The sequence below is a fragment of the Poromitra crassiceps genome (assembly GCF_964638095.1).
Source record: "Poromitra crassiceps genome assembly, chromosome: 13".
Taxonomy (NCBI): domain Eukaryota; kingdom Metazoa; phylum Chordata; class Actinopteri; order Beryciformes; family Melamphaidae; genus Poromitra; species Poromitra crassiceps.
In genome coordinates, this window is record NC_139644.1 from 13,290,671 (window position 1) to 13,317,116 (window position 26,446).

The 26,446-nt window shown below is 45.3% G+C and overlaps 1 protein-coding gene and 1 pseudogene across 5 annotated transcripts in view; one reads left to right on the forward strand and one right to left on the reverse strand.

The window, feature by feature from the left end:
• Positions 1 to 1,713: 1,713 nt before the first annotated feature.
• The window catches only part of arhgap17b (Rho GTPase activating protein 17b), a 51,348-nt gene continuing 26,615 nt past the window's right edge, over positions 1,714 to 26,446 (forward strand). For all 4 annotated transcript variants that reach the window (XM_083649860.1, XM_083649863.1, XM_083649861.1 and 1 more), the window contains exons 1-2: positions 1,714 to 2,080; positions 12,611 to 12,650. In XM_083649860.1, the coding sequence (XP_083505986.1) occupies positions 2,028 to 2,080; positions 12,611 to 12,650 (93 nt within the window). In that variant the 5' untranslated portion in view covers positions 1,714 to 2,027. The remainder of the gene's footprint in view (positions 2,081 to 12,610; positions 12,651 to 26,446) is intronic.
• On the reverse strand, positions 19,628 to 20,380 carry LOC310787800 (E3 ubiquitin-protein ligase RNF170 pseudogene; annotated as a pseudogene). Its single transcript has one exon. The product of its transcript is annotated as an E3 ubiquitin-protein ligase RNF170 pseudogene (transcript).

Sequence of the window (26,446 nt, forward strand, 5' to 3'; positions counted from 1 at the left end):
AGATGGAAGGTGGGTGCTGAGGGTGCTGCAGCACCCCCTGGTGGCAAGAAATGGGATTTTCGAAATTGTTGGATTTGGCTGTCTTGTGTTTATACCACCAACAAAATGCATTAAAAAACAGTTTGTGCTTCCCAGCTCTGATCTTATTTAATATGCTCTCTCTTCAAAAGTGTTTGATTTTCATCATAATCTGGTTTTCCATAATAATAATAATAAGTTCAGTGTTTATGCCTGTGTTGCTGTCTGTTGTAGTGTAAAACGACTAAAGGGAGAGCAGGTGCTTATATGAAAGTGAGTGAGAAAAGGAGAAGATACTGAATAATGACATCACAACAGTATAATCCTAATGTTAATTTAAAATTAAATATTCTTCTAAATATGGATTAAAGTCCAAAAAACATCAAATTTTCTTTGATTGAGTCCTGATTGAGTCCCTTCCTTACAGCACCCCTTCCTAAAAGTACTTCCAGCGCCACTGGGGAAGGGCGATTCTGAGCCTGCACTGCAGTGGTGGAATTCGCTGCGATATAATTTTTATTATATTTTCTTTGGGGGAGGGGGGGCACCAGCACAAATCTTGCCTAGGGCACCAACTTGGTCAGGCACACCACTGGGACAGACGCATAGCACAGCAAGGCCTTTAGACCCAAACGGCAACAAGGACAGCACTAAAAGCAATTAAAAACGTGGATTGAAACAAGTAGGCTACAGCTACATGTACCGATATAGAATACAAATAAACTCAAAGAGAGTCTTATGTGAAGCACACTGCAGCCAAGGGAAATTTAAGTTTGCAACGCTTCCTGTAGAGCAGAAAAGCATACAAACTAATTGCTGATGCTCCCACAGAGCCAGAAGCCAAAGTGAAAAAGGCAAAGGACTGACTCCATCACAGAACATAGCCTATCTACAGCCAAGCTTTGCCTGCTACCTGTTCCAGAGGACCTTGAGGTGGTACCATGGGTCCTTGAGAGGGTTCCAGGGGTCCTTTAAGGGGTTCCAATGGTCATTGAGGGGGTTCCAATGGTCGTTGAAGGGGTTCTGGGGGTCCTTGAACAGGTCCCAGAGCTCCTTGAAGGGGTTCCAGAACCCAGAGCTGGAAGCCCACCAAAAATGTAAAAAAGTAAAAAAGAAAAAATTGATCTGTGTCTTCGTAAAAAAATAATAATACCTTTGTTGTAATTGGCAATTTTTATGATCCAGATTCCTGATGAAGGCCAACAAGGAGTCTGATTCTCTGGTTGCATGTCATGACAGAGCAGCAGCCACAAGATAGCAGCAGACCGCTTTGAATAACAGCAAGTAGATTTCCAGTCATTCTAGGATCACATCTAGATGTCATTTTGTCATTAGGCTGTCTCTCCAAATTTGGCATCATCAACCTTTCATTCAAAAATGGCTCAGTCAGCAGAGCAGCACATAGGTCTGCAGACTTTAAAAGACAAGTAGGCCTAGGATGACTCTTAATTAATAATTGATATGATTAATAATCAGATTTTATATAGACCTAGTATTTTGATGATTCTTTATTCATCGAATTGACATAACGTGAATGACTTTGACATGACCATGATACTGATAGGCAGTTGATTTTTTTTTTTTTACACAGAGGTATCACATGTCACCACTGGGCCATGCAGCATACAGTAGGGAAGTAAAAGCACTTCCTTCTTCCTACACTGACTCAACACTGGTTGTTGCACTTAAAGCAGTTGTAATAGAACATCTGCTAGTGGCAATTGGGGAGTCAGGAGGAGAAAAGAGATTGTTTCAAATGATTCGATAGTCTGTATCGGTTTGAAAGCGTTTCAGAGCGGTAGGTGTCATTGGGTTCAGTTAGGAAAACCTTTGTATTGTAGGTTGTAGTGCGAAAAAAAGTCGGTTCGCAGCCCGTTTTTGCCCTGCAATGGCTGCGACGTAGCGCAACTTTTCGAGCTGCCCGGTGGAGGAACGACAGCGCTCGGAGTCGGAGGGCCTAGTTTTCTAACTTTTACGGACTAGTTGGACAAAAGCAAGGAGGCAAAACAATGAAGAAACAATTCAACCGCGTGAGACAACTCGCCAACCAAACTGTTGGAAGGTGGGTCTTTGTTTTATTCACGACATACATTGTTGCAAGTTAATATCATGTTGCTATTTTGGTACCACGTCATTTTACACAACACAGTAGCCTGAAATGTCAGTTGTCACAGTTTGGTTGCAGTCACTTTTCCATACCATCATCTGCAAATCTGCTATCTATTTATTGTGGGCGGTATCTGAAGGGTTGGGCCACGTTTTCTCAATTACCTGGAAACTTTAATTAGGGTGTAAATGGGGGGTCACATTAGGCTATGCTATGAGGAGTCTATGATCGAGTTCAGTTATGTTAATAATGACACATGTTGTGTTACAATGTATTGTCATCAACATGTTGGTAAAAGTAGCCTATACAGTGTACTGTAGCCTACTATGTAGTCCCAACGAAGACATACCTGTTAAAAATCACATACTTTCTAAGAGTTAATGGTATTTTTTGTATTTCTTCTGATGTCACAATATGCCAATAACAAGAGAGACTTCAAATGACAATCTGATAGAGTATCATATTGTAGGGTTTTACAGCTGTTTCTATAGCTGCACAGTTCATAAGGATTTAAACCTCACACACTTGGAGAAATGTTTTCTGTTGCATAGTGATACTGGGCGGCCATTTATAGTTTACATCAGCCAAAAAAGAAAGGACCATCACATAGCTACTATCCCCCTCCCCTTCACCTCCACAGGGGGCTTTCCCTCAGGCTCTCAACACCAGCGCTGTCTCAGTTATGATCACCTTCATCCAGTCTGCAGCTGATGGCTTCATGTTTATTCACGTCACTCTGCCCTCTTTCTAACCAATAGGCCTGAAGGAACGGCCTCGGATTCCTCACTCCTTTCCTCATATATTGTGTAAGAGGCGAGCAGTGAAACTGAACTGAGCGGACTGACAGCTCACTCACTCACAGACAGACACGCATCTGTGTGCATGTAAGCACACACACCCTCAACAAGCCAAAACGCCCCCGGACCTGCCTGTGGCACTGCAGACCTCCTAAAGAGGGTGTCACAAAAGAGTTGGCTGGCCTAAGCGATGCAGTATAGTAAAGAAATCATCATCACAACCACCAGTATATATAAAAACAGTTTGTGTCAATTCACGCTGCTTTTCCTATCAGACCCTATCTTATAAACCCTATCATATCATTTACATCTGGCTGATGGCACACAGACTAAACTACAGATTTGCATTAACGATTTGTGTCAGCCTGTTATGCACCAATACAAAGGTGAAGTGAGTGAACGGAGTTTAGGTGGCTTTACCCTCCAAGCCGAGAGGATCCTCTCTCATCTAAACAAATGTCTTTGTTTGTTTTTGAAAATATGTCTACTCCTATTATTCTCAATATATCAGCAATATCTGCACAGCCAGTGCAACTGAAGCAGTAGCGCTGGGAAAAATGGCAAAACCATAGGGCTACGTCACATGTTTAAAAATGATAATGCATTTGTTTTCCCCGTACAATAACACTTGAAGAAAAGTACATGACTGTAGTATACCAACAAGTGTTCACATGTGTTGATGCTTTAGACTGTACCTAATGTATTTATTTTATTTTTTTATTGTGTACCCTTATTGCATTAAAGACACAAAATGTCTACTAGGGGTGGGACAAAATATCGATATATATCATCATACTTCCTCTTGCGATACATTATTGATACACTGGTACCATATCGTGATAATAACCATATCGTGATACACTGGCTACACTGTCACCCAATATCAATATTTTTGTCAAATGCACCAGCAGCCCTGAAGAGAAGCCTGAAGCATTTCATACCCTGCTAATACACTTCCAGAAACACAGAGCTGCAACCAAATGCCTTCACGGTGACACATTGTGGTCGGAGGAGGATGGCTTCTATCTGACTCATAACGCAAACCAAAGCAAAGCTCTCAGTTGGACGTGTGTCTCTCTCTCCCCCCATGGCCCGTATGTATGTGATGATGCGCTGCTCTGTTTGGCTCTGGAAAGGCCTGGCAGGGAGAGTTTTGTGGACTAAGCATTTCCATGGTTGTTGACGACGGGCTCACACAGCGGTGGTGCTGGGGACGCCACAGAGCCTCAGCGGTACAGTTCAAAAGGAGGGAGATGAACTGTGGTGGTGTGTGTAATGTCCTAAACAGCTCAACACACTCACAGTGCGGTGTGTTTATGATGAATGCCTACACATACTGTCTGTACTTGTAGCACCAGAACAGCTTGTTCTCACCCAGAGTCTTGGAGTTGGTATGAAAATACAGACTGTACTTTAGGATCACCGCCTGTCATATTTTGATGTGTACAGTTCTCAGTTCTCACACTGTGTTTCTTGGATGATTATTACCTCCACCAAGGAGGTTATGTTTTCTGTCTGTCTGTCTGTCTGTCTGTCTGTCTGTCTGTCTGTCTCTCTGTCTGTCTGTCTGTCTGTCTGTCTGTCTGTCTGTCTGTGTCTCTGTCTGTCTGTCGGATTACAGAAAAACTACTGGGCCGATTTTCACGAAACTTTGTGGTAGGGTGTATGTAGCATGGCCCAAGGAAGAACCCATTACATTTAGTTTGTGAAGTTTGCATACCATAGCAGACTAGACTATTGGACTTGGCGGAGGTCTTCTGCGCTCTCTGTGTGCACTTCTAGTTTTCAGTTTGGTTCCTTGATAGGCCCATATGTGTACATAGTCTGTGCTTGCATCGCTACCGTTAGAACTCAGTACAAGCTTTCAGTGTTATTCTCCTCCAAGTAAAGTTCTCTCTCAGAGTCTAGCATTGGAGGAAGCCTATTCTTAGAACAATAGCTGCTGGCCAGGCAGGGCCAAGCTCCGCTCTGCTCAATGCTAATTCAATATTGATAGGAATCTAAAAAGTGCCTGTGTGGCGTTTACCTCCAGAGACGAGCTAGCATAAAGCTAGCATAGCTCCTTTCCTCTCTAATCAGATGTGATGTGGATCTGTGTGTGTGTGTGTGTGTGTGTGTGTGTGTGTGTGTGTGTGTGTGTGTGTGTGTGTGTGTGTGTGTGTGTGTGTGTGTGTGTGTGTGTGTGTGTGTGTGTGTGTGTGTGTGTGTGGAGGTATTCTGGCTGCAGATGCTGTCTCATGCCATCACACACTTTGTCAAATTGTTCAAGTAATAATCTGAATCTGTTTCAATAAATGTCTGTCTGCTGCTTTGCTCCTCTGTGTCACCACTGTTGCCATGCAATGCAATAGTGACTTTTAAACCGTATCGAGTTTGTGATGCCTTTTTCTTTTGCCGTTCTAAACGCCCGATTCCTCTTTCCCAGGAAAAATCCTTTGCTACACAGGAAGTGATGCATTTTATACGTTAGATAGAAGACGCTGCAGTCTACATTGAGCTATTATTACAGTATGTTGGGCCAGTGGGCCAGAGCCTGAGTGTAAAACACCAACGCGTTGACCGCGTATCTCCAAAGATGTCGCCAAAATCAAGAAACACAAGAATCTCGCGGATTATCACTTTGAATATAGTCTCTCTTGCCAGCCTCCCCTCCCTTCTGTGAGAAGAGTGTGGCTGCACGGAAACAGGCTGCTGGCCTAAGCCCTCCCCTGCTCTTACAGCTGCTCTCCCATTGGAGCGACTGTTCCGGTGGCAGCCGGGTGTCCGCTCACCGCTTATTACAAGCTATGTCATTGGCTCCGACCATGTCAATCAGAGCGGCTCCCGCTCCCTCCTCCCTGTGTGTCGCTGTAAATAGCCCCCTGCCGCCGCAGTGAAAACAACAACGCTAACTAGCTAGCAAGCTAACGGCAGAAACCTACACGCTAGCTCATTGCTACACGCTGAAAATGGCAAGTTGGATTGTTGGAACCTATATTCGAAGGGCACTGCCGCTAAGCGCCGCCCATCGCAATTCCAGAATGGAGACCACCCCTGCCAGACTCCTCACGGAAGGGAGGCGAGGCCGGCCAGCGAGACTACTTTTAATATTACAACCTTGTGTTAACTGATTCCTTTGCCGTTTCTAGGTTTGTTTTCTACCCTTGCCTGCCCGTAAAATATTGATATAATCTTTGCTGGTCCACCTGGAATAATTTCACCCAACTAAACTAAAATCTCTGCACGTAGGCTATAGGCAGCACAGTCCAGCCTTAGGTCTTTTCTTGTAAGGGTGAGCTAAGCGTGGTATGCGTGTGTGTAGGCCTGTAGGGCGTAACTGATGAACATCTCATTCTCAGACTTACAGCAGCATTAGGTCATCATCACTCTTGTGTGGGAGAGGGTTAATTGATCCCTGTGAGATTTGGGCCTGGCCTATATTGTTGGCATGCTCTGTTGAAGGCAGGGGGAAGCTCTGTAGTGAGCGTGTGTTCATGATGCTCTGCTGAAGACAGGGGGAAGCTCTGTAGTGAGCGTGTGTTCATGATGCTCTGCTGAAGACAGGGGGAAGCTCTGTAGTGAGGAGCGTGTGTTCATGATGCTCTGCTGAAGACAGGGGGAAGCTCTGTAGTGAGGAGCGTGTGTTCATGATGCTCTGCTGAAGACAGGGGGAAGCTCTGTAGTGAGCGTGTGTTCATGATGCTCTGTTGAAGGCAGGGGGAAGCTCTGTAGGGAGCGTGTGTTCATGATGCTCTGTTGAAGACAGGGGGAAGCTCTGTAGTGAGGAGCGTGTGTTCATGATGCTCTGCTGAAGACAGGGGGAAGCTCTGTAGGGAGCGTGTGTTCATGATGCTCTGTTGAAGGCAGGGGGAAGCTCTGTAGGGAGCGTGTGTTCATGATGCTCTGTTGAAGGCAGGGGGGAGCTCTGTAGGGAGTGTGTGTTCATGATGCTCTGTTGAAGGCAGGGAGAAGCTCTGTAGGGAGCGTGTGTTCATGATGCTCTGTTGAAGGCAGGGGGAAGCTCTGTAGGGAGCGTGTGTTCATGATGCTCTGTTGAAGGCAGGGGGAAGCTCTGTAGGGAGCGTGTGTTCATGATGCTCTGTTGAAGGCAGGGAGAAGCTCTGTAGGGAGCGTGTGTTCATGATGCTCTGCTGAAGACAGGGGGAAGCTCTGTAGGGAGCGTGTGTTCATGATGCTCTGCTGAAGGCAGGAGGAAGCTCTGTAGGGAGCGTGTGTTCATGATGCTCTGTTGAAGGCAGGGGGAAGCTCTGTAGGGAGCGTGTGTTCATGATGCTCTGTTGAAGGCAGGGGGAAGCTCTGTAGTGAGGAGCGTGTGTTCATGATGCTCTGCTGAAGGCAGGGGGAAGCTCTGTAGGGAGCGTGTGTTCATGATGCTCTGTTGAAGGCAGGGGGAAGCTCTGTAGGGAGCGTGTGTTCATGATGCTCTGTTGAAGGCAGGGGGAAGCTCTGTAGGGAGCGTGTGTTCATGATGCTCTGCTGAAGGCAGGGGGAAGCTCTGTAGGGAGCGTGTGTTCATGATGCTCTGTTGAAGACAGGGGGAAGCTCTGTAGGGAGCGTGTGTTCATGATGCTCTGTTGAAGGCAGGGGGAAGCTCTGTAGGGAGCGTGTGTTCATGATGCTCTGTTGAAGGCAGGGGGAAGCTCTGTAGGGAGCGTGTGTTCATGATGCTCTGCTGAAGGCAGGGGGAAGCTCTGTAGGGAGGAGCGTGTGTTCATGATGCTCTGCTGAAGGCAGGGGGAAGCTCTGTAGGGAGCGTGTGTTCATGATGCTCTGTTGAAGACAGGGGGAAGCTCTGTAGGGAGGAGCGTGTGTTCATGATGCTCTGCTGAAGGCAGGGGGAAGCTCTGTAGGGAGCGTGTGTTCATGATGCTCTGCTGAAGGCAGGGGGAAGCTCTGTAGTGTGTTCATGATGCTCTGCTGAAGGCAGGGGGAAGCTCTGTAGGGAGCGTGTGTTCATGATGCTCTGTTGAAGGCAGGGGGAAGCTCTGTAGGGAGCGTGTGTTCATGATGCTCTGTTGAAGGCAGGGGGAAGCTCTGTAGGGAGCGTGTGTTCATGATGCTCTGTTGAAGACAGGGGGAAGCTCTGTAGGGAGCGTGTGTTCATGATGCTCTGCTGAAGGCAGGGGGAAGCTCTGTAGGGAGCGTGTGTTCATGATGCTCTGCTGAAGACAGGGGGAAGCTCTGTAGGCAGCGTGTGTTCATGATGCTCTGCTGAAGACAGGGGGAAGCTCTGTAGGCAGCGTGTGTTCATGATGCTCTGTTGAAGGCAGGGGGAAGCTCTGTAGGGAGCGTGTGTTCATGATGCTCTGCTGAAGACAGGGGGAAGCTCTGTAGGGAGCGTGTGTTCATGATGCTCTGTTGAAGGCAGGAGGAAGCTCTGTAGTGAGCGTGTGTTCATGATGCTCTGCTGAAGACAGGGGGAAGCTCTGTAGTGAGGAGCGTGTGTTCATGATGCTCTGTTGAAGGCAGGGGGAAGCTCTGTAGGGAGCGTGTGTTCATGATGCTCTGCTGAAGACAGGGGGAAGCTCTGTAGGGAGCGTGTGTTCATGCATGTCTCTGTTTACATATTGAAAGGGTGAGTGATGACCTTATTTAATGCTTTCACTAGCTCAGCACTATTCAAACCAATGATTTGTACGCGTCTCCGCACAAGTCTTCTATTACTAGAAATAGTGAGACGAAATACACTTTTCACCTTTGTCTTTAAGCCTCGAGTGTGAAGTCCCGTTATCTATAGAGAGAGAGAGATATATATATAGGGATGCACCGCTATCACTACGGGCATCGGTGCCGATTCCAGACTAAAATGGAATATCGGTATTTGAGATTTTACTCGAGACTAAAATCCGACACCCAAAGCCATGAGTAACATGTGAGAAACTAGAAGGGCACTCGGAGAGCTCAGACCTCCAGTCCAGTCTTAAGGCCATGGCACACCAATCAAACATTCTCAAACAAACACCAACAAACACCAACAGACAATTGTCTGTGAATGTTGGCAGATGTTGGAGATTGTTTGAAAGCATGGCACACCGACCAAACATATTCAGCACAACAGTCCCAAACATGTAAAAAAGAAACACCAGAAAAATAGAAACTGCACTGTGTTACAGCACATAGAAGATGGCTCAGACTGACAAAGTTAGTTATACATCTGTTGAGTAATACAATGATACACCCAGTTTATTTCTTTTGTAGCGACAGATGGCCTTAAACGCCACACTCACGTGACGCTTCTTGAGAGAGAGGTGAGGGAACGTGCATATTTCTGCAGACTTTATCGAGGGACCATGAAGGCGTCATGTGACAGGCAACGCTAGTTGAAGCCTGGAGGTCCTGCTGATGGCAGCTGCAACAGTGTTTTCTCTGGTATCAACCTGGTTAATCTCGCTATATTCTTCATCACAGCGGGTCAATACCCACTGTGCACTTAATCGTGCACTAGTTCTGCATAAGCACCTGCAGCTCTCTCCTTATTTTACTGACGTTCTCAGTGATCACACGGCTGTTTACATGTGTTTCTGAACGGCTAGCTAGTTATTAGCATAGCTCGCTGTTAGCCGTCATGGATGTTCTCTCTCTCCCTCATTATGTAACCTTGCTGCGCATAACATTACTTATTTGCGGGAGTGCATGGGAGAAGTCTCCCGCTAGTGTTGTTGATGCCCAGTGTGATGGCACATGGTTGGCAGAGAAACGTATGTTTGCTGCGTCGCGCGTGTAACGTTAGTTTAGAGGAGGCTCTGCCTCTGACCAAACTGACCAGACAACCGCATGCATTAGGCGCGCATGCGTGAGCTCCGTTTCCATGGATACGCGACTGAAAACATGGGAAGTTACCAGACAACAGCGAACAGCGAACAACGCCGGATTGAACAAGTCGAATCCTGGCAAACATGACAGAACATCGCCGAACATCGCCAAACACGAACAGACAAGGACAGACAGCTATGGCACACCAAACGAACATTTGTCTTTGTTCGTGTTTGTTCGTGTTTGTTTGTGTTTGTTTGAGAATGTTCGTTTGGTGTGCCATGGGCTTTAGTCCAGTCTTCTATGATAGAAGACCTGCTCCAAAATGTAATGGCTTCTCCCTTGGCTCATGCTATATACACCCTCATACCAAGTTTCATGCAAATCAGGCCAGTAGTTTCTCCATAAGCATGCTGACAAACAGATAAACAGTTTTAGAACTATGTAAAAAAAAAAAGCTTAATCAATAAAAAAATCTGTTCAAAGAGAGTAGGTCAACCACTCGAGAAACTTTCTGAATCAGCCTACCATAATAACATACTAAGGCTGGCCAACAACAGCACCTCTGACCCCAACCACGTCCTGAACAGTGAATAGAACCTGTTACCTTCAAACCAAACATCTGGGTTCCATGATTTAATAAGGTTAGATGAAGCAGACCAAATGTACAGTACAGGAGATGTTGTCTTCTGAGATTGTAATGTCATGTGGAATCTAGGGATTCACGATACTAGAATTTCTACTTCAATACCGGTACCCAGGAAAATATCGATACTCGATACCATTTTCGATACCACGTGAAGGGGGGGATGACGACACATCAAGAGGCATAAATAAAGTTAGACGGATGGACGGACAGACGCACACTTCTCCATAACCTAGGACTGATAAAACTTTGAACTTAGACAGCAGATTAGCCCTGCTCTAGCCATCAGAACATGTTTAGCTTGTTGAAGCAACAGATACCCGCCAATGATAGGGAGGGAAAAATCAGTGATTTTTCATTAAAAGAAAGCACTGATGGTATCAGAACTGTTGCAAATGAGCATTGTATCCATTTCAAATTTTTAGTATTGATACTATCGATACCTGTTGCAAATGAGTATTGTATCCGATTCAAATGTTCAGTATTGATACTTTTCGATACTATCGATACTCTTGACAACCCTAGTGGAATCTATGTGTAAAGTAAGTGAAAGGAGATGTTGTCTCCTGTGATTGTAATGTCATGTTGAATCTATGTATCGTTGTGTCCTGTTTTAAAGTTTCTCTTTTCTGTGATGTTGTAAATGGAGCTGCAATGCTGTGATGCAGGAAGAATGTCAGACTTGTCTCACAGTAAAGTACTATCGTATCGTATTGGAAGTCCCTTCTAGACGGCGTTCCCATGTACAGAGTGCGCACACACACACACACACAACACACACACACCGCCACCCCCTGAAGTGTGTGTTGTGACAGGGTGGAGCAAACTGACAGGTCCAGCATGGAAAACCGCCACAGGCACAAGTGGTGGTGGACTTCTGTGTTTGTGTACACATGAGACTGTTATGTTTTGTGGATGTGTGTGAGAGAGAGAGAGAGAGAGAGAGAGAGAGAGAGAGAGAGAGAGAGAGAGAGAGAGAGAGAGAGAGAGAGAGAGAGAGAGAGAGAGAGAGAGAGAGAGAGAGAGAGAGAGAGAGAGAGAGAGAGAGAGCTCTTCTCTTAGCTTCATAACTTGTATGGAACCCGGTTATGTTTCCTGAAGCATTCATAGGCATAAATGTAACAATATATAACATCATGTGTGAAGGCAGTTGGTTGTGTGGGTGTAATAAGCATATTGTGCTGTGCTGGTGTGTATCTTGCTCAGTGTGTAACAGTGGTTGTGTGGGTATAATAAGCATATTGTGCTGTGCTGGTGTGTATCTTGCTCAGTGTGTAACAGTGGTTGTGTGGGTATAATAAGCATATTGTGCTGTGCTGGTGTGTATCTTGCTCAGTGTGTAACAGTGGTTGTGTGGGTATAATAAGCATATTGTGCTGTGCTGGTGTGTATCTTGCTCAGTGTGTAACAGTGGTTGTGTGGGTGTAATAAGCATATTGTGCTGTGCTGGTGTGTATCTTGCTCAGTGTGTAACAGTGGTTGTGTGGGTGTAATAAGCATATTGTGCTGTGCTGGTGTGTATCTTGCTCAGTGTGTAACAGTGGTTGTGTGGGTGTAATAAGCATATTGTGCTGTGCTGGTGTGTATCTTGCTCAGTGTGTAACAGTGGTTGTGTGGTGGTAATAAGCATATTGTGCTGTGCTGGTGTGTATCTTGCTCAGTGTGTAACAGTGCACACTCCAGACAGGTTGGGCTGGATAGACATGATGGCCAGCCTGCTGCTTGCTGCAATCCTCAGCATGGCACACTGTCAGCTGGATGTTTCTTTTTACTGCAACCTCAAGTGACTTCTTGCTACTTCTTTGTCCCAGGGAATTAAGCCCACAGTACATTGTGGAACTGTATTTATTCAAATGACATGACATGACATGACATACAGTAGTCTCATCATAAGCATGCATTTTAAATGCTTAAATGCAAGTCTCCGGGTTAACAAGTCAGTTTACTTTCCATAACAGGTGCTCCATCTAAGTCTGTTACAATTACTTATTTGTTGATGCCGTGTTTTTCACTGTTGGGTGAAAGGGAAAATTTGTATATTCTTCAAATGTCAACTCTTCAGGAACAACAGAACAAGCGCAAACCTTTGTGGCCATTCAGATTCATGGGACCACGCCCACAGCCCCCTAGCCACTCCCCCTACCCACCCCTTAAAACCCAACTCTCCACCACCTTCCTATCCCTAGCTCCGCCCCCTTAAAAAAAAAGGTCCTGGTATTTTGTATTTTCTCTGATCCATGTGTTGCCATTCTTTGAACTTTGACCTCTGATTTGTGTTCCCCCCAACAGGGCAGAGAAAACAGAGGTGCTGAGTGATGACCTCCTACAGGTGAATATGACTTTCTCCTTCATGTCCGTCCGTTCGGTTGCATCACCTGTTAGGATGCGTTCACACAGAATGGTATCTGGTGTCACAACACTGCTGGCAATAATCTGTGCTTAAATGCTTTCTGATAATAACACATTTTCACTATAGCTGCTTCAGCTGCGCCTGCAAGGGTTAGCACAAAATGTTCTCAAGTTCCTCCGCTCGTACGATCCAGTGTCTGTCACCTATGGGTGATGTGTGCTGTGCACTATGCAACACTGCTGAGCGAAAGTTATTTTTAACTATCTCAAAATACTATCTCAAAAGGCGGTGTACCAGTGCTGCTGGTACACCGCGTTTCCCGCAAGAGTGTATTATAGAAGTCGTCACAGGACCCACTCACAGTAGTTCAACAAGTTCCCCGAACGTCTGTTAAAGACATCATGCTAGCTGTAGCCCCATGTGGACGCCAACTCTCTCTGCAGGCCTGGAGTACAACTGTTACCATTCAAACATTTCTTTCATTCACTAATGCCTTGCCAGCTCCTGGGTCTGCCTCTGTGTGCCCTGCCAGCTCCTGGGTCTGCCTCTGTGTGCCCTGCCAGCTCCTGGGTCTGCCTCTGTGTGCCCTGCCAGCTCCTGGGTCTGCCTCTGTGGGAAAGTCCATGGTTTTCCCATCCAGGCAAAGCCCGACAATGTGCTGTGATCTTGAAAGCACACTGGAGCTGTTCTGTGTGTTTGCGTTTGTGTGTGTGTGTGTGTGTGTGTGTGTGTGTGTGTGTGTGCGCATGTGTGCGACTGCGTGTGCATGCTTGTGTGTGTGTGTGTTCTTGTACTACAGTGGTTCTCAAATGTTTTTGGCTTCAGTACCCCCTCTCCCTGATTTCTGAATCCAACTACCGGTACCCCCCTTTACCCGACGAGAACATTTTGCTCAGAAAACTGCTAGAGAAAAATATAGCACCACCTTGTGAAGAATGTAACATTACAAAATAAGAAATAGAGTGAAAGAGTTGCATTTAGTACCTCCTCCTGAGCAGATTGATTTGAACCATTCATTCATTTATTTATTTATTTACAGTTTTCCATTTGCCCGTTTCTCTCAAGTACCCCCTGTAGTACCTCCATGTACCCCAGTTTGGGAACCACTGTTGTACTACAACTATTGGACCAATTAGAGTTTTAAACCTGGGAAGTGAGGAGATTTTAGGACAGTGAGGAGATTTGGGCCAGTCCTCACGTTCTCATACACCTTCAAGTGGCTGTTTTAAAGGTGAAGACTTGGTTTCGAGGGTTAGGTTAGAATTGGGTTGGGCTTAGGCATTTAGTTGTGATGGTTAGGGGCTAGGGAATGCATTATGTCAATGAATGTCCTCACTGAGATAGCTATACAAACGTGTGTGTGTGTGTGTGTGTGTGTGTGTGTGTGTGTGTGTGTGTGTGTGTGTGTGTGTGTGTGTGTGTGTGGGTGGGTGGGTGGGTTGGGTGGTTGGGTGGGTTGGGTGGTTGGGTGCAGTAGGGGTGTCCTGGTTAGCAAATGTGTGAGATCACAGCTAGGAAAAGAGTGTGATTAAGTGTGATGATAAGCCTCTTCTAAACATAAACTGTGGATCATAACCGCGTAGAATCAGGTCTGACTCTCCCCTGCAGGTACCCTGCTAGACATGCCTCAATAAACCACTTCATCACTTTCTAAACATGAGGGAGAAGCTCCGGCGCGTGCCGCACGGCCGAGCAGAGGGGGCGGGGGGAGGCGGGGGTGCGGTGGGGTGGGGCATGACGTATAAAGCCCCAAACGCACCGTCAGCATCTGACGCTCGCGTTTTGAAGTCCACCCGTTGTTTTAAATGGTCAAACGCACACCAAGAGCGTTCTGACGCGCGTCAAACTGCCTCGACTCCGAACCTGTTTCGATTTTGGAGCGTCGAATGAGGTTCCAGCAGCGACCAAAGTGCTCTGAGCTCCCCCCCCCCATCTCTCTCCCTCTCTGCCCACCTTCATCCCCGCCTGTCTCGTATATGCTCCCCAAGCAAATCTCACAGTTTAAAATATAGCAATCATGTAAAATATAACGCTACACTAAAATATAACGCTACACTATAGCAAGACTGTCTGAACAAAGTGAGAATGTTCTTCTAAACGCATCGGCTAGCAAAATATTATGGAATTATTTACCTATCTAAATGCAAGAGGTCGTTCTAGCAATTTGAGAGCATGATTTATCAATTTCACGTTCAGATTTTGGATCCTTAAGCCCCAAACGCACAGACGCTAGCGTTTGGAAGCCCACCCATTGTTTTAAACTGCCGAACACGCACCAAGAGCGTTCTGACGCACGTCAAACTGCCTTGACGCTCGTACTCCCAACCTGTTTCGATTTTGGAGCGTCAAACGAGGTTCCAGCAGCAACCAAAGTGCTCTGAGCTCCCCCCCTCCCTCTCTGCCCACTTCCATCCCCGTCTCTGTCTCGCTGCTCCTCAAACAAATCTCACGGCAGTTTAAATACAGCAAGCATGTCAATACGCTACTATAGCGAGACGAAGTGAGAATAATATGTTCTAAACGCATCGGCTAGCAAAATATAGCCTATCCCTGGATGTCATGATGAGATTAGATTGGTGAAAGTTTGGACAGAATGATTGCATAATTTTTTGTCTGCTTGGACAGATTTCCTGCCCTAAAAAATCCCCTGCTCACACTTACGTTTCCTCTGTTCGCGCTCAAACTCGGTGCCTGCATGCAAATGTCTCCCCTCCCCCTTCAAACTGCTTCTGTGCGCTCTTGAAACTTCTGCTCTTGGATCTCTTCTCTTCTCTCAGATTTGTTGTGCAACAATCCTGTCAGAAATCCACACCCAATAGAATGCCAGGATAGTGTCACATGATTGCTGGGTCGGGGATCATGTGACACTATCCTGGCATTCTATTGGTTGTGGGTTTCTGATAGGGTTGTGGTTTTGAGCGCGAGGGTAAAGTTTTGAGCGCGAGTGTATAGTTTAAGGACAAGCAGAGTAAATCTGAGCACACGCGGGGGCTTTTTGAGTCCAAGGGTCCAAAATCTGAACGTGAAATTGATAAATCATGATCTCAAATTTCTTGAACAACCTCTTTCATTATGACAGGTAAATAATTCGAGAGGCTACAGGTACCTCTTTTTACATAAAGTGTTTTGCTAAATGAAGGTATAGGCTACAGGTACGTCTTTCTACAGAAAGAGTGTTGCTAAATGAACGTATAGGCTACAGGTACCTCTTTCTACAGAAAGAGTGTTGCTAAATGAACGTATAGGCTACAGGTACCTCTTTCTACAGAAAGAGTGTTGCTAAATGAACGTATAGGCTACAGTTACCTCTTTCTACAGAAAGAGTGTTGCTAAATGAACGTATAGGCTACAGTTACCTCTTTCTACAGAAAGAGTGTTGCTAAATGAACGTATAGGCTACAGTTACCTCTTTCTACAGAAAGAGTGTTGCTAAATGAACGTATAGGCTACAGTTACCTCTTTCTACAGAAAGAGTGTTGCTAAATGAACGTATAGGCTACAGTTACCTCTTTCTACAGAAAGAGTGTTGCTAAATGAACGTATAGGCTACAGTTACCTCTTTCTACAGAAAGAGTGTTGCTAAATGAACGTATAGGCTACAGTTACCTCTTTCTACAGAAAGAGTGTTGCTAAATGAACGTATAGGCTACAGTTACCTCTTTCTACAGAAAGAATGTTGCTAAATGAACGTATAGGCTACAGTTACCTCTTTCTACAGAAAGAGTGTTGCTAAATGAACGTATAGGCTACAGGTACCTCTTTCTACAGAAAGAGTGTTGCTAAATGAACGTATAGGCTACAGGTACGTCTTTCTACAGAAAGAGTGTTGGTAAATGAACGTATAGGCTACAGTTACCTCTTTCTACAGAAAGAATGTTGGTAAATGAACGTATAGGCTACAGGTACGTCTTTCTACAGAAAGAGTGTTGGTAAATGAACGTATAGGCTACAGTTACCTCTTTCTACAGAAAGAGTGTTGCTAAATGAACGTATAGGCTACAGGTAACTCTTTCTACAGAAAGAGTGTTGCTAAATGAACGTATAGGCTACAGTTACCTCTTTCTACAGAAAGAGTGTTGCTAAATGAACGTATAGGCTACAGTTACCTCTTTCTACAGAAAGAGTGTTGCTAAATGAACGTATAGGCTACAGTTACCTCTTTCTACAGAAAGAGTGTTGCTAAATGAACATATAGGCTACAGGTAACTCTTTCTACAGAAAGAGTGTTGCTAAATGAACGTATAGGCTACAGGTAACTCTTTCTACAGAAAGAGTGTTGCTAAATGAACGTATAGGCTACAGTTACCTCTTTCTACAGAAAGAGTGTTGCTAAATGAACGTATAGGCTACAGGTACCTCTTTCTACAGAAAGAGTGTTGCTAAATGAACGTATAGGCTACAGGTACCTCTTTCTACAGGCCCTCATGTAATCACTTGTCTCACTTTTATGACACGCAGCACTGAACTATGAACCCCTTGTGGCTCGAGCACACACACACACACACAGCAGAAATACTCATGGTCAGCAAAGTGATTTCTTTTTATTACATGCATTGAATATTTACAAAATAAATAAAGACAAAAATAAAAATAGAAATCTGTGCTGAAATCAAACCCGAAAAAACAGCCACTGTTTTATTCTTAGTTCCCCTCACAGAACCTGGTAGTAGTTTAATTCTGAGTTCTTTACCTGTGTGTCCCAAAAGTACAGAGCATAAGCTGACCCAACCCTTCTCGAGAATGTAGAGTATATTCCCCTCCTCTCTGCCTCTCCCACTCCCTCTCTCTCTCTTTCCCCCCCTTTTTCTCTCTCTCCCTCTCTCTCCCTCCCTCCCTCTCTCTCCCTCCCTCTCTCCCTCTCTCTCTCTCTCTCTCTCTCTCTCTCCCTCCCTCTCTCTCCCTCCCTCCCTCTCTCTCCCTCCCTCCCTCTCTCTCCCTCCCTCTCTCCCTCCCGTTCTCTCTCTCTCTGGTCCTTGTCGTGAAAGACAGAGCTTTGTGCTGCGTTAGACATTCCTCCAGCACCAGCTCTCGGTGAGGAATGTGATTGTCAGGCGATCAGTATAGTGGAAGTGGCTTGCATGTATGCAGGCATAACAACATGTGGACTTCCAGACATTATATAATTGAGTAGGAGGTGTGCTGTACAGAGTTTGGCCACGTTATGATGATGTATTATCCATAATGTTAAGCTGTAACAGTCTGACAGGTAATCCTTCCTTTATAGATTATGCTAGTACCTACTCCATCAACTCCCTATAATAATAATAATAATAATAATAATAATAATAATAATAATAATAATAATAATAATAATAATAATAAAAAAAAAAGTATAGCCCAGACTTGAGTCAAAGCCTGTGTGGATGAAGGCTTTCTGATTGGAAAGAATGAAATAAATGAATTCAGAGGAAAAGTGTTTCACTCTTTCCAAATTTGAGCAGTAAAAAGAATAGTTTTTCCTCTCTCCCCCCCCCCCCCAACACACACACACCCTTCTCTGTGCTGTCCAACTCGTTGACATTTGACACTTGGATTTCCTCGCTGCAGTCATATTCTCGTCATTTTTCCAGTCTTCAGCACTGGCTGGCTAAGGGCCCTGCTCCACTATAGTCATCAGACGTCAGGTATTATTGCCATCCAGTGTTTCTCTATGCGTTCAGCAGTGACACACCCTCGCTGCGGAAACTGCGGAAATATGGTTGCCACTGCTTTTAACTTTTTTTTTTTTTTATCGTAAATGGACTGCATTTATATAGCGCTTTTCTAGTCTATCGACCACTCAAAGTGTTTTCCAATAATGCCTCCATTCACCCATTCACACTCACATTTAATTAACCTTCATTTATAATAGGAGTTCATGGTCTTGCTCAAGAATACTTCGACACCCCTGTCAGTGTCAGGAGGAGCGAGCCTCGAACCGGGAACCTTCCGATTTCCAGACGACAGCTCTGCCTCCTGGGCTACTGCCGCCCCCCACCTTCCCCTTTTGTTTTTTTGTAACACATCAGGTTTTTATTAATTCATAATTGTCAGAATTAATCTTCATCTGCACATGAAATCAGGTCCATAAATATTTGGACATTGACACGTTTCATCATTTTGGCTCTGTACAATCAATATGTGCTTTAAAATTTAAATGCAGACTTTCAGCTTTAATTTGAGGGTATTTACATCCAAATCAGGTGAACGGTGTAGGAATCTACAACATAATTTAAAAGGGCCACACCTTTTTAAAGGACCAACAGTAATTGGAGAAACAACAATCATAAATCAAATTGTCACCTTTAATACATGGTTGTAAATCTTTTGTAGTCAATTGTTGTCAGTCTGGAACGGGTGGAACCCATTACATACATCACCAGATGCTGTGTTTCATCCCTGGTGATGCTCTGGCAGGCCTCCACTGCAACTGTCTTCAGTTCCTGCTTGTTCTTGGGGCGTTTTCCCTTCAGTTTGGTCTTCAACAAGTGGAATGCAATTGGATTCCGGTCAGGTGATGATTGACTCGGCCCTTGCAGAACCTCCCACTTCTTTGCCTATAAAATATGTTAGGCTGTGAAGATGTTTCCCACAGGTAGCTGAATCACTCCAGGATCTACATGGCACTGTAATGTTGGTACAAAGTGCAAATCCAAAACATACTTTTGTAGTCTCTTAGCGTTGGAATTGTTATGCACATTTAGCAGTGAATTCTATTTACAAAATCAACACATACGATTGGAAGTATTTCGCTAACCCCCTGTCAAATCATATGACAATCCAGGCTACTAAATCCACCCATTTGAGAGAAGCGGCATTATCGATTAATAACTGTCCTACAACCATTTACTCAGTCTCTCCGTCTCTCCATGTCCATCAAGTGTGGACATCTCAGATGCACAATCCACTCTTCCGGTTTCTTTGCCTGATGAGAGAGCAAACCAGAGCTAAACATTTTAATTCAGCACCTACTCCAGTCAGTCTCTGCATAACAGCATGAAGATGTGAACGATCAAGATCAGGATGATGAAGAAGGCATCCAGGAATCCCAGGAGGCCAAAGAACTCCTCGGGGAGGAAGTGGATCGGCGAGGCCAGATAGGCGAGCCCACCCACCAGGCAGAGAATAATCCAGATTCTGGACATCCAGAACAGGCCGTCAATTGAGAACATCTCCTTGAAGGCGTGATGGAGCACGGTGGGCACGTCCCGCAGCCGGCCCACCAGAGATCTTGGCTGTCCTGAGAACCTGAGGTTGTAATCGTTGATGTCTCTCAGGATCAGCTGGGGCTGGACGTGCTCATGGAAGAGAGGGAACAGCAACGTCACCATTTGTGTGCAGATGGGGCAGTTAACAGCCGCCAGCCAAGTGCCATACCTCCAATAAGTTATTATGCAGGAACGACAGAAGAGGTGTCCACAGTTAGTCTGTACAGGCAGAACAGCCTGCTGTAAACACACAGGACAAGACATGTCTGTGTAATACTGCTTCCTGGCCCCGGACTGACCATTTCCATCCTGCTCCGTCCGGAGCTGCTGGCGTGCGGCTCGGACATGCTCCTGATGCTCTGGGTGAATGTTCTGCTCATCTCTGCAGAGCAGCATCAGTAGGCCTCCCAGGCAGGTGATGCTGAGCACAACGACAAATGCCAACTGGTTGCTGACCCCCTCGATGAGCGTGTCCTCATCTTGGATCAGGTAGTCCAATTCCCCAAAGTGACTGTCCTGCATCACACACACACCTACAAACAGCCTACACGTATGGACTTGCAAACCATCTTGGGAGTTTGCCTTTGTACTTGCAGTACTGCAATATCGAAAGATTTTGCTCGAGTGAGAATCACTGATAACATCATTAGCGATTTACATCACAATCGCTCAAGTGACATCACTTAACTCATTCATGGCCAGTTTAGGACTGCCAATATTTAGCACAGGCCAAAGATTTTCATAATTGTTGGTCATCTTTCAAGACCCACAGTAAATTATCTATTAGCACCAAAGTGATTTGCAATACCTCAAAATGAAGATGTACGTCTCTGGGTTCACCAGAAGAAGAAAAAAAGTGAGCTTTTAGCATGTTCTGTACTCTACTTATAGCCATTTATATACACCCTGTTTTCACCAAAAAGGTCTCTCTGAGAAGAGAAATTGCAGAAAATTGCATTTTGTAAAGGACACTATCTCAGGCAGAACTCGCTCTCAATTCTTTTATTTTGAACTGTATTGACATCAGACATGTAAATATTATTTGTTATGACACAAATGACAAAAAAAAAATATATATATATATATGAAGTGCTTTTTTTACATTCAACAATACAGTTTACTCAGTGTGAGTGAGTGTGAATGTGTGTGTGTGTGTGCGCGGGGCCCATGTGTGTCTCTTTACATTACATTACATTTCGTCATTTAGCGAAGCAGACCTAAATGACCGTCCTGACCGTCCTGACCTCATTCTGAGATGTGGGCTCACAATCGGCTCCTCATCTGAAATAAAAGCAACATATTCTCAGTAAACTATATAATCACATTTAGTACAGAGACAGTGTAGTGTACTAGTGTCTCAGTAAACTATACGATCATAGAATGCAGAGATCAGTGTAGTCTCTCTCTCACACACACACACACACACACACACACACACACACACACACACACACACACACTCCTTACCGCGAGATCATCCGGGTCCTGTCGCATTGGAGTCCAGTCTTCCTCGCCCTCACATGGAAAGTGGCCGTGCTGCTTGGCTCTGTGTGAAAGCAATTTCTGTGGCGAGGCTGCTGTTCTCCTCCTCACAAAGTTGTGACTCCGTCTCGTCTCTTTCGGGCTGGGACACAGGAACGGGGTCCAGGGACCAGGATCGATCATGTTGGTCACGGGTTTGACTACCGCGAACAACTGATCCATGTCCGCTGCCCTGCAGCAAGGCGACCAGCTCGTGCAGCGCGCCGAGGGGCGTTTCAATGGCGTTTCTCCTCTCTGCACAAGGAAGCGTTTCTCCGTTTTCTGTTCTTTCCTCCTGCTCAATTTCAAAACAACAGCTGCGTTATGTGTTTGTTCACGTGTTGTCGGCTTGTCTTTGAGGCCAGGGACCTGATACCATGTCACAGGCTGGGGAAGTCTTTGAACTACGCGCTGCACTAATAAAAACAAAAACACGTCAAACACGTCTTTGGCGTGGAGGGCTATTCCTGATAACACGTTAAAGACGTCTTTGGCGATGAATGAGTTAATGACATCACAATTGCTCAAGTGTGAACGTATTATGACGTCATCTGTGATTTAGAAACTAACTAGTGGACCCCTAGAGCCCCCCTGGTCTGGAACACGAGTGATTTCCACAGCAAGCTCAAGCAGGCCAAAAATGAGGAAAGAATGAGCTTCTTGGATACTTGTAGCAAGTTTAATCATGAAGTAAAGTACATGTGACATCATATCTTTAGGCAATCATTAGGTAATTAGAGCAATTAATTGTCCCTAATGGCCTAATTACAGAATCTGGCTCCATTAGGTCACCCACAGGGCTGCTCTGTACACTTCCTGAAAGATTCAGTCCGATCGCACGTAAAATAGCATAGCTGTGGCCGAACACAATTCTGCTCACACACAGACACTTCTAGCCTGGCGACCCAGCCAGTCAAGTGAACTCACATTTCATTTAGAAAAGATGGGCAGTTGTACTTGCCTTGACAGACAACTCCTTCAGCCAATCAGTCAAATCCAAATCCACACGGGAGAATGGCAAAAACATATTTTCCGCTGAGAAACGCCGCTGGCTTGGGTTCAGCAGGATAATCTTCATGAACGTTAATCACCGTTATGCCTTTTGAAGCGCTTAAAAAAACATGTTAAAATGCATTTACGTTCCAAAAGTCATAAAAGTTATTCACGTTTGTGAAGATTATCCTGCTGAACCCAAATTCGCGTTCCCATAAACTTTTGTTAACCACAGACCTTTTATGCATTTAAGTGAAATCCCCATTCTAAAACCCCATTCACTTTTCCCCTTACGAACCCGGAAGTATACTTCCGGACACTCATTCCTGTGGTTCTCTATAGCCAAATACAATTTTATTGACTGTATCTACTACTAGGCAGTAAGTAGCCTGATTTTTCAATTCAATTCATAAACTGTGGAGTGGGCGTGACTTCGAAGGTCTGGAGCCAGGCTAACTAGGCAGGGTAAGCCGGGGGGCGGGGGGGGGGGGGGGGAGAGGACCGTCTACAAATCTATCCTAAGGGGGGAACACTGCCATCAGTCGTCAGCCATCGAAGGAATGATTCTTTCAGCAGTGCTGAATGATGCACCACTGCTCGCGTTTCCTTGCTTCCGATGGCTGCGTCCCAGCTACAAAATCACCCAGACGCATGCGTTCTCCCTTGTTGAAATCTAGTTGAATTGATTGTTTTCTGAGGTATCCATTCAAAGGTCACTCAACGTACTCTGTGGAGCAGGGAGAACGTCTCGGCGGTACGTGAGACATCTCTCTTGTTTGGACATGCTTTGCTTCAGGTGGGGAGCTGAGCGGAGCTGTCGGACTGGAGCTCCCTCTCATCTCAGTACTAACACACACCACTAAGGAAGCCTGTTGTTGTGGATACTGACACATAGCAGATACACTGTATCAGAGCTGTGTATATAAAAGAGTCGCGACATCTCCATTCACTCCAATGGACCAGTTTTGGATTAAGCAGCACTGTTGAGTTGCAGCAAAATGGACAGTTTGTGTTGTACTTTGAAGGGTTTTTAGGTAAAAAAAAATAATCAAATTGTACATTATCAGCTTTATTTTAGCATTCAAAAGTAGCGCGAGACCCCTTCCTGGCTGTTCATTGGCTAATACTAATGAGTCACACATTTTGGTCCTCCGCTGACGCCACTCTCTCTCTAAATTGCTCTGCTCATAGTGCAAGTGAATGGAGATGTCGTGACTCTTCTATACGCACGGCTCTGGTGCAAGTTAATCGGTCAGCTAACCAGTTGGTGCGCCAAACAGAAAAACTCCAGTCTGAGAATCAAGCAAACATGACTATTTGGAATATAAGTGCATTTGAAAGTATTGTAGTAGTTTTTCTGCGCTGTCATCAGCTAACCAGTCAGCCAGCATGCCAATGAGGTCAGCCAGCTAGTAATGTGTCAGCCAGCCAGCTAGTCGGCCAGCCAGCTGCCCAGCCAGCCCCGAGTAGCACTAAGCCAGAGGACAAAACGCTCTCCGCCCACTTCCTCTGTGACTCACTGTGTTCCACATTTTCTGTTGCGGGAGGTCAGAGGTCGTGTGCTGGCTCTGTGCGCTGTTTTCATTGGTTACTGGGCTGTCTGGAAAAAGATGGCAGTAACAGGCCTGTAAACCTTTGGACAGCTCACTAACTGGAGAGGCAGGCACACGGGGTTGCCTCTGTTCTGTTAATCGACTGTGTGTGTGTGTGTGTGTGTGAGCGCGCGCGCGCGCGCGCGCGTGTTGTGTGCGTGCGCGCGCGCACATCGTACCTTATCTGGATGTTTTCTTGCTTTTGCATGCATGCGTCTGTTTCCTCAATTGAGTTTGCCCCAGGGTAAATGTCCTGCGAGCGAGCACAGTAAAGTATCTAAGGTGGAGCGCTTCTCAGACTGGCTAACTGCCAGAGAGTGACTTCAAACCCCTCTGCTGGCATGCTCTGCTGCCCCCCAGTGCCCACCGGCTCTACAATCTCTACTTCCTCTTCCGCTTCTCGTGTTGCTCAATGACTGCTTGAGACAACACGGACCACACAGCTGTCCAATAATGCTGTCCAAATCTCATTACAAACTATTAAGGATGCTCCGAGTTCGACCAGGATTTTTAGGGCCGACCACCGATCGCTGGAAGGGCGAAGAGGTGAAAATTGTCATTCGCACCGTGGAAATTTGCGTCACTTGCTTCATTCGCACGTTTGCATTGACTCTGCATGTAATCTCACCGTGCGAGTTTGCGAAAATCGCCCAGTTAGACGCAACTTAAGCCATAGCAGCCTACACTTGGTTATTGGGAGCAGCTTAGAGGCTTAACAAATATAGCTTTCCTGTGGAATAAAATAAATAATATTTTTTATAAAAAAAAAAAAAAAAAAGCTAAACCCGGCACCACACATCAAGTTGGAACAATAAATTATATATTGTGAGGCAGCAAACATAAATTTCGAGAAACACAGGTATTATCAATTTGCTGCAGTCCAAGTTTAGAGACTATAAAAACGGCAACAGTCAGTCAGCCCTCGATTTGTCTCTTAACGCACCATATGCAATAAAGTGCACAGCAAGAAAGAAGAAATCCAACTTACACCTCTGTGTCTATAGACGGTTTTAACTTGACAACAATAACAACCATCACAACCCAGCTGGATATCCGGTTTACTTCCTGTATACATAGCTGAGCGCAGGCTGATATTCGGCTCATATTAAATGTTAACGTTAGGCCGTGTCTCCGACAGACACATTAACAAGTTAGCTTATTTCAGTCTTTATGTATTGTAGTTAGTAGTTGTTGTTGTTGTTGATGATAGTTGCCATAACAACCACCCCTGTCTGAAAGACGTGCACACGCTGGGTAGTAGGAAGCGTTGTTGTCCGGTCTGGAGCTAACCTGAGAGGCTAATAAAAACTACATGTTACAGAGTAAGCTGACTAACAGTACGTTATTGCACGCATAGGCCTATCTTTACATAGAAAAAATAAAAAATAGAAATAGAATTAGGCTATGTCAGTGTTTTCCCCTGAACAGCTGAGAAAGTGGACACTGTCAGTAGTTAACACTATGAAGCTGATACAATTCAGGTTGCGGTAATGCAACATTTAAGGATGCCAACCGCCATAAAACACAGAAGAAGAAGCTGAGAAAAAGGAAATGCTGTGGGGTTGCAGCTGGTGAAAACCGTCTATACCGTTATCCCACTTCTCAGTGCAGGCCTAACAAGCCAGGCCCATTACAAGCTGTGGTTTTGCCACTTGTCTTATTGTGTTGTGTCTAATCTATGTTCACATCTCTGATGTGAAGACAAGCACACAGACAGACGCTGTAATAACAACACAACCACAGCTGCACCATCATGACTGCTTTGCATCATGAGACAATGGCTGTGTTTAATACACCCATCATTATCTGATTTGTGGAGTTACCACATTATTCAAGTGGTCATGTAAACGACATGGAATGAAGGCCATTGTCAGATGATGAGACATCTGTTTAGTTTTACTCAGGGCATGGCCCAATCTCAATGTCACACACTCACGGACTCACAGAGTTTGAGGCGCGTTCCCGCCTCTTACTACAGTGCATGCATGTAAACGCGTCGGTCAGATTATTGCATTACCTGATTATTCCCAGTTATTATTGTGTGCATGTAAACGCACGCGATAGAAGTCTGGGGTAGCCGCTTTTTGTTCTGGGAAGCTGAGGCAGTTTTAGAGAGAGAGAGAGAGAGAGAGAGAGATTGTGCAAAAGGTTCTGCAACTCAATATCAGTAAGATCATTTTTATTTTGTATTTATTTATTCTCTCTCTCTCTCTCTATCTCTCTCTCTCTCCCTCTCTCTCTCTCTCTCTCGGTCTGCTTGGCATCACGCGTCACTCGGGAGGTCTGGATCCCATCCAGCCGTCATCAGATAGAGCTAGACTTCCATGCATTAATCAAAGCTAGCGATCAGCTGGATGCTGAGCGGAATCTATTGGATCCAAGAGAGGAAGCCAAGTCCAGCTGTGGTCTGGCATGGCGCAACAGCTGCAGAGGAGGGGGAGGTGTGTGTGTGTGTGTGTGTGTGTGTGTGTTTGTTTGTGTG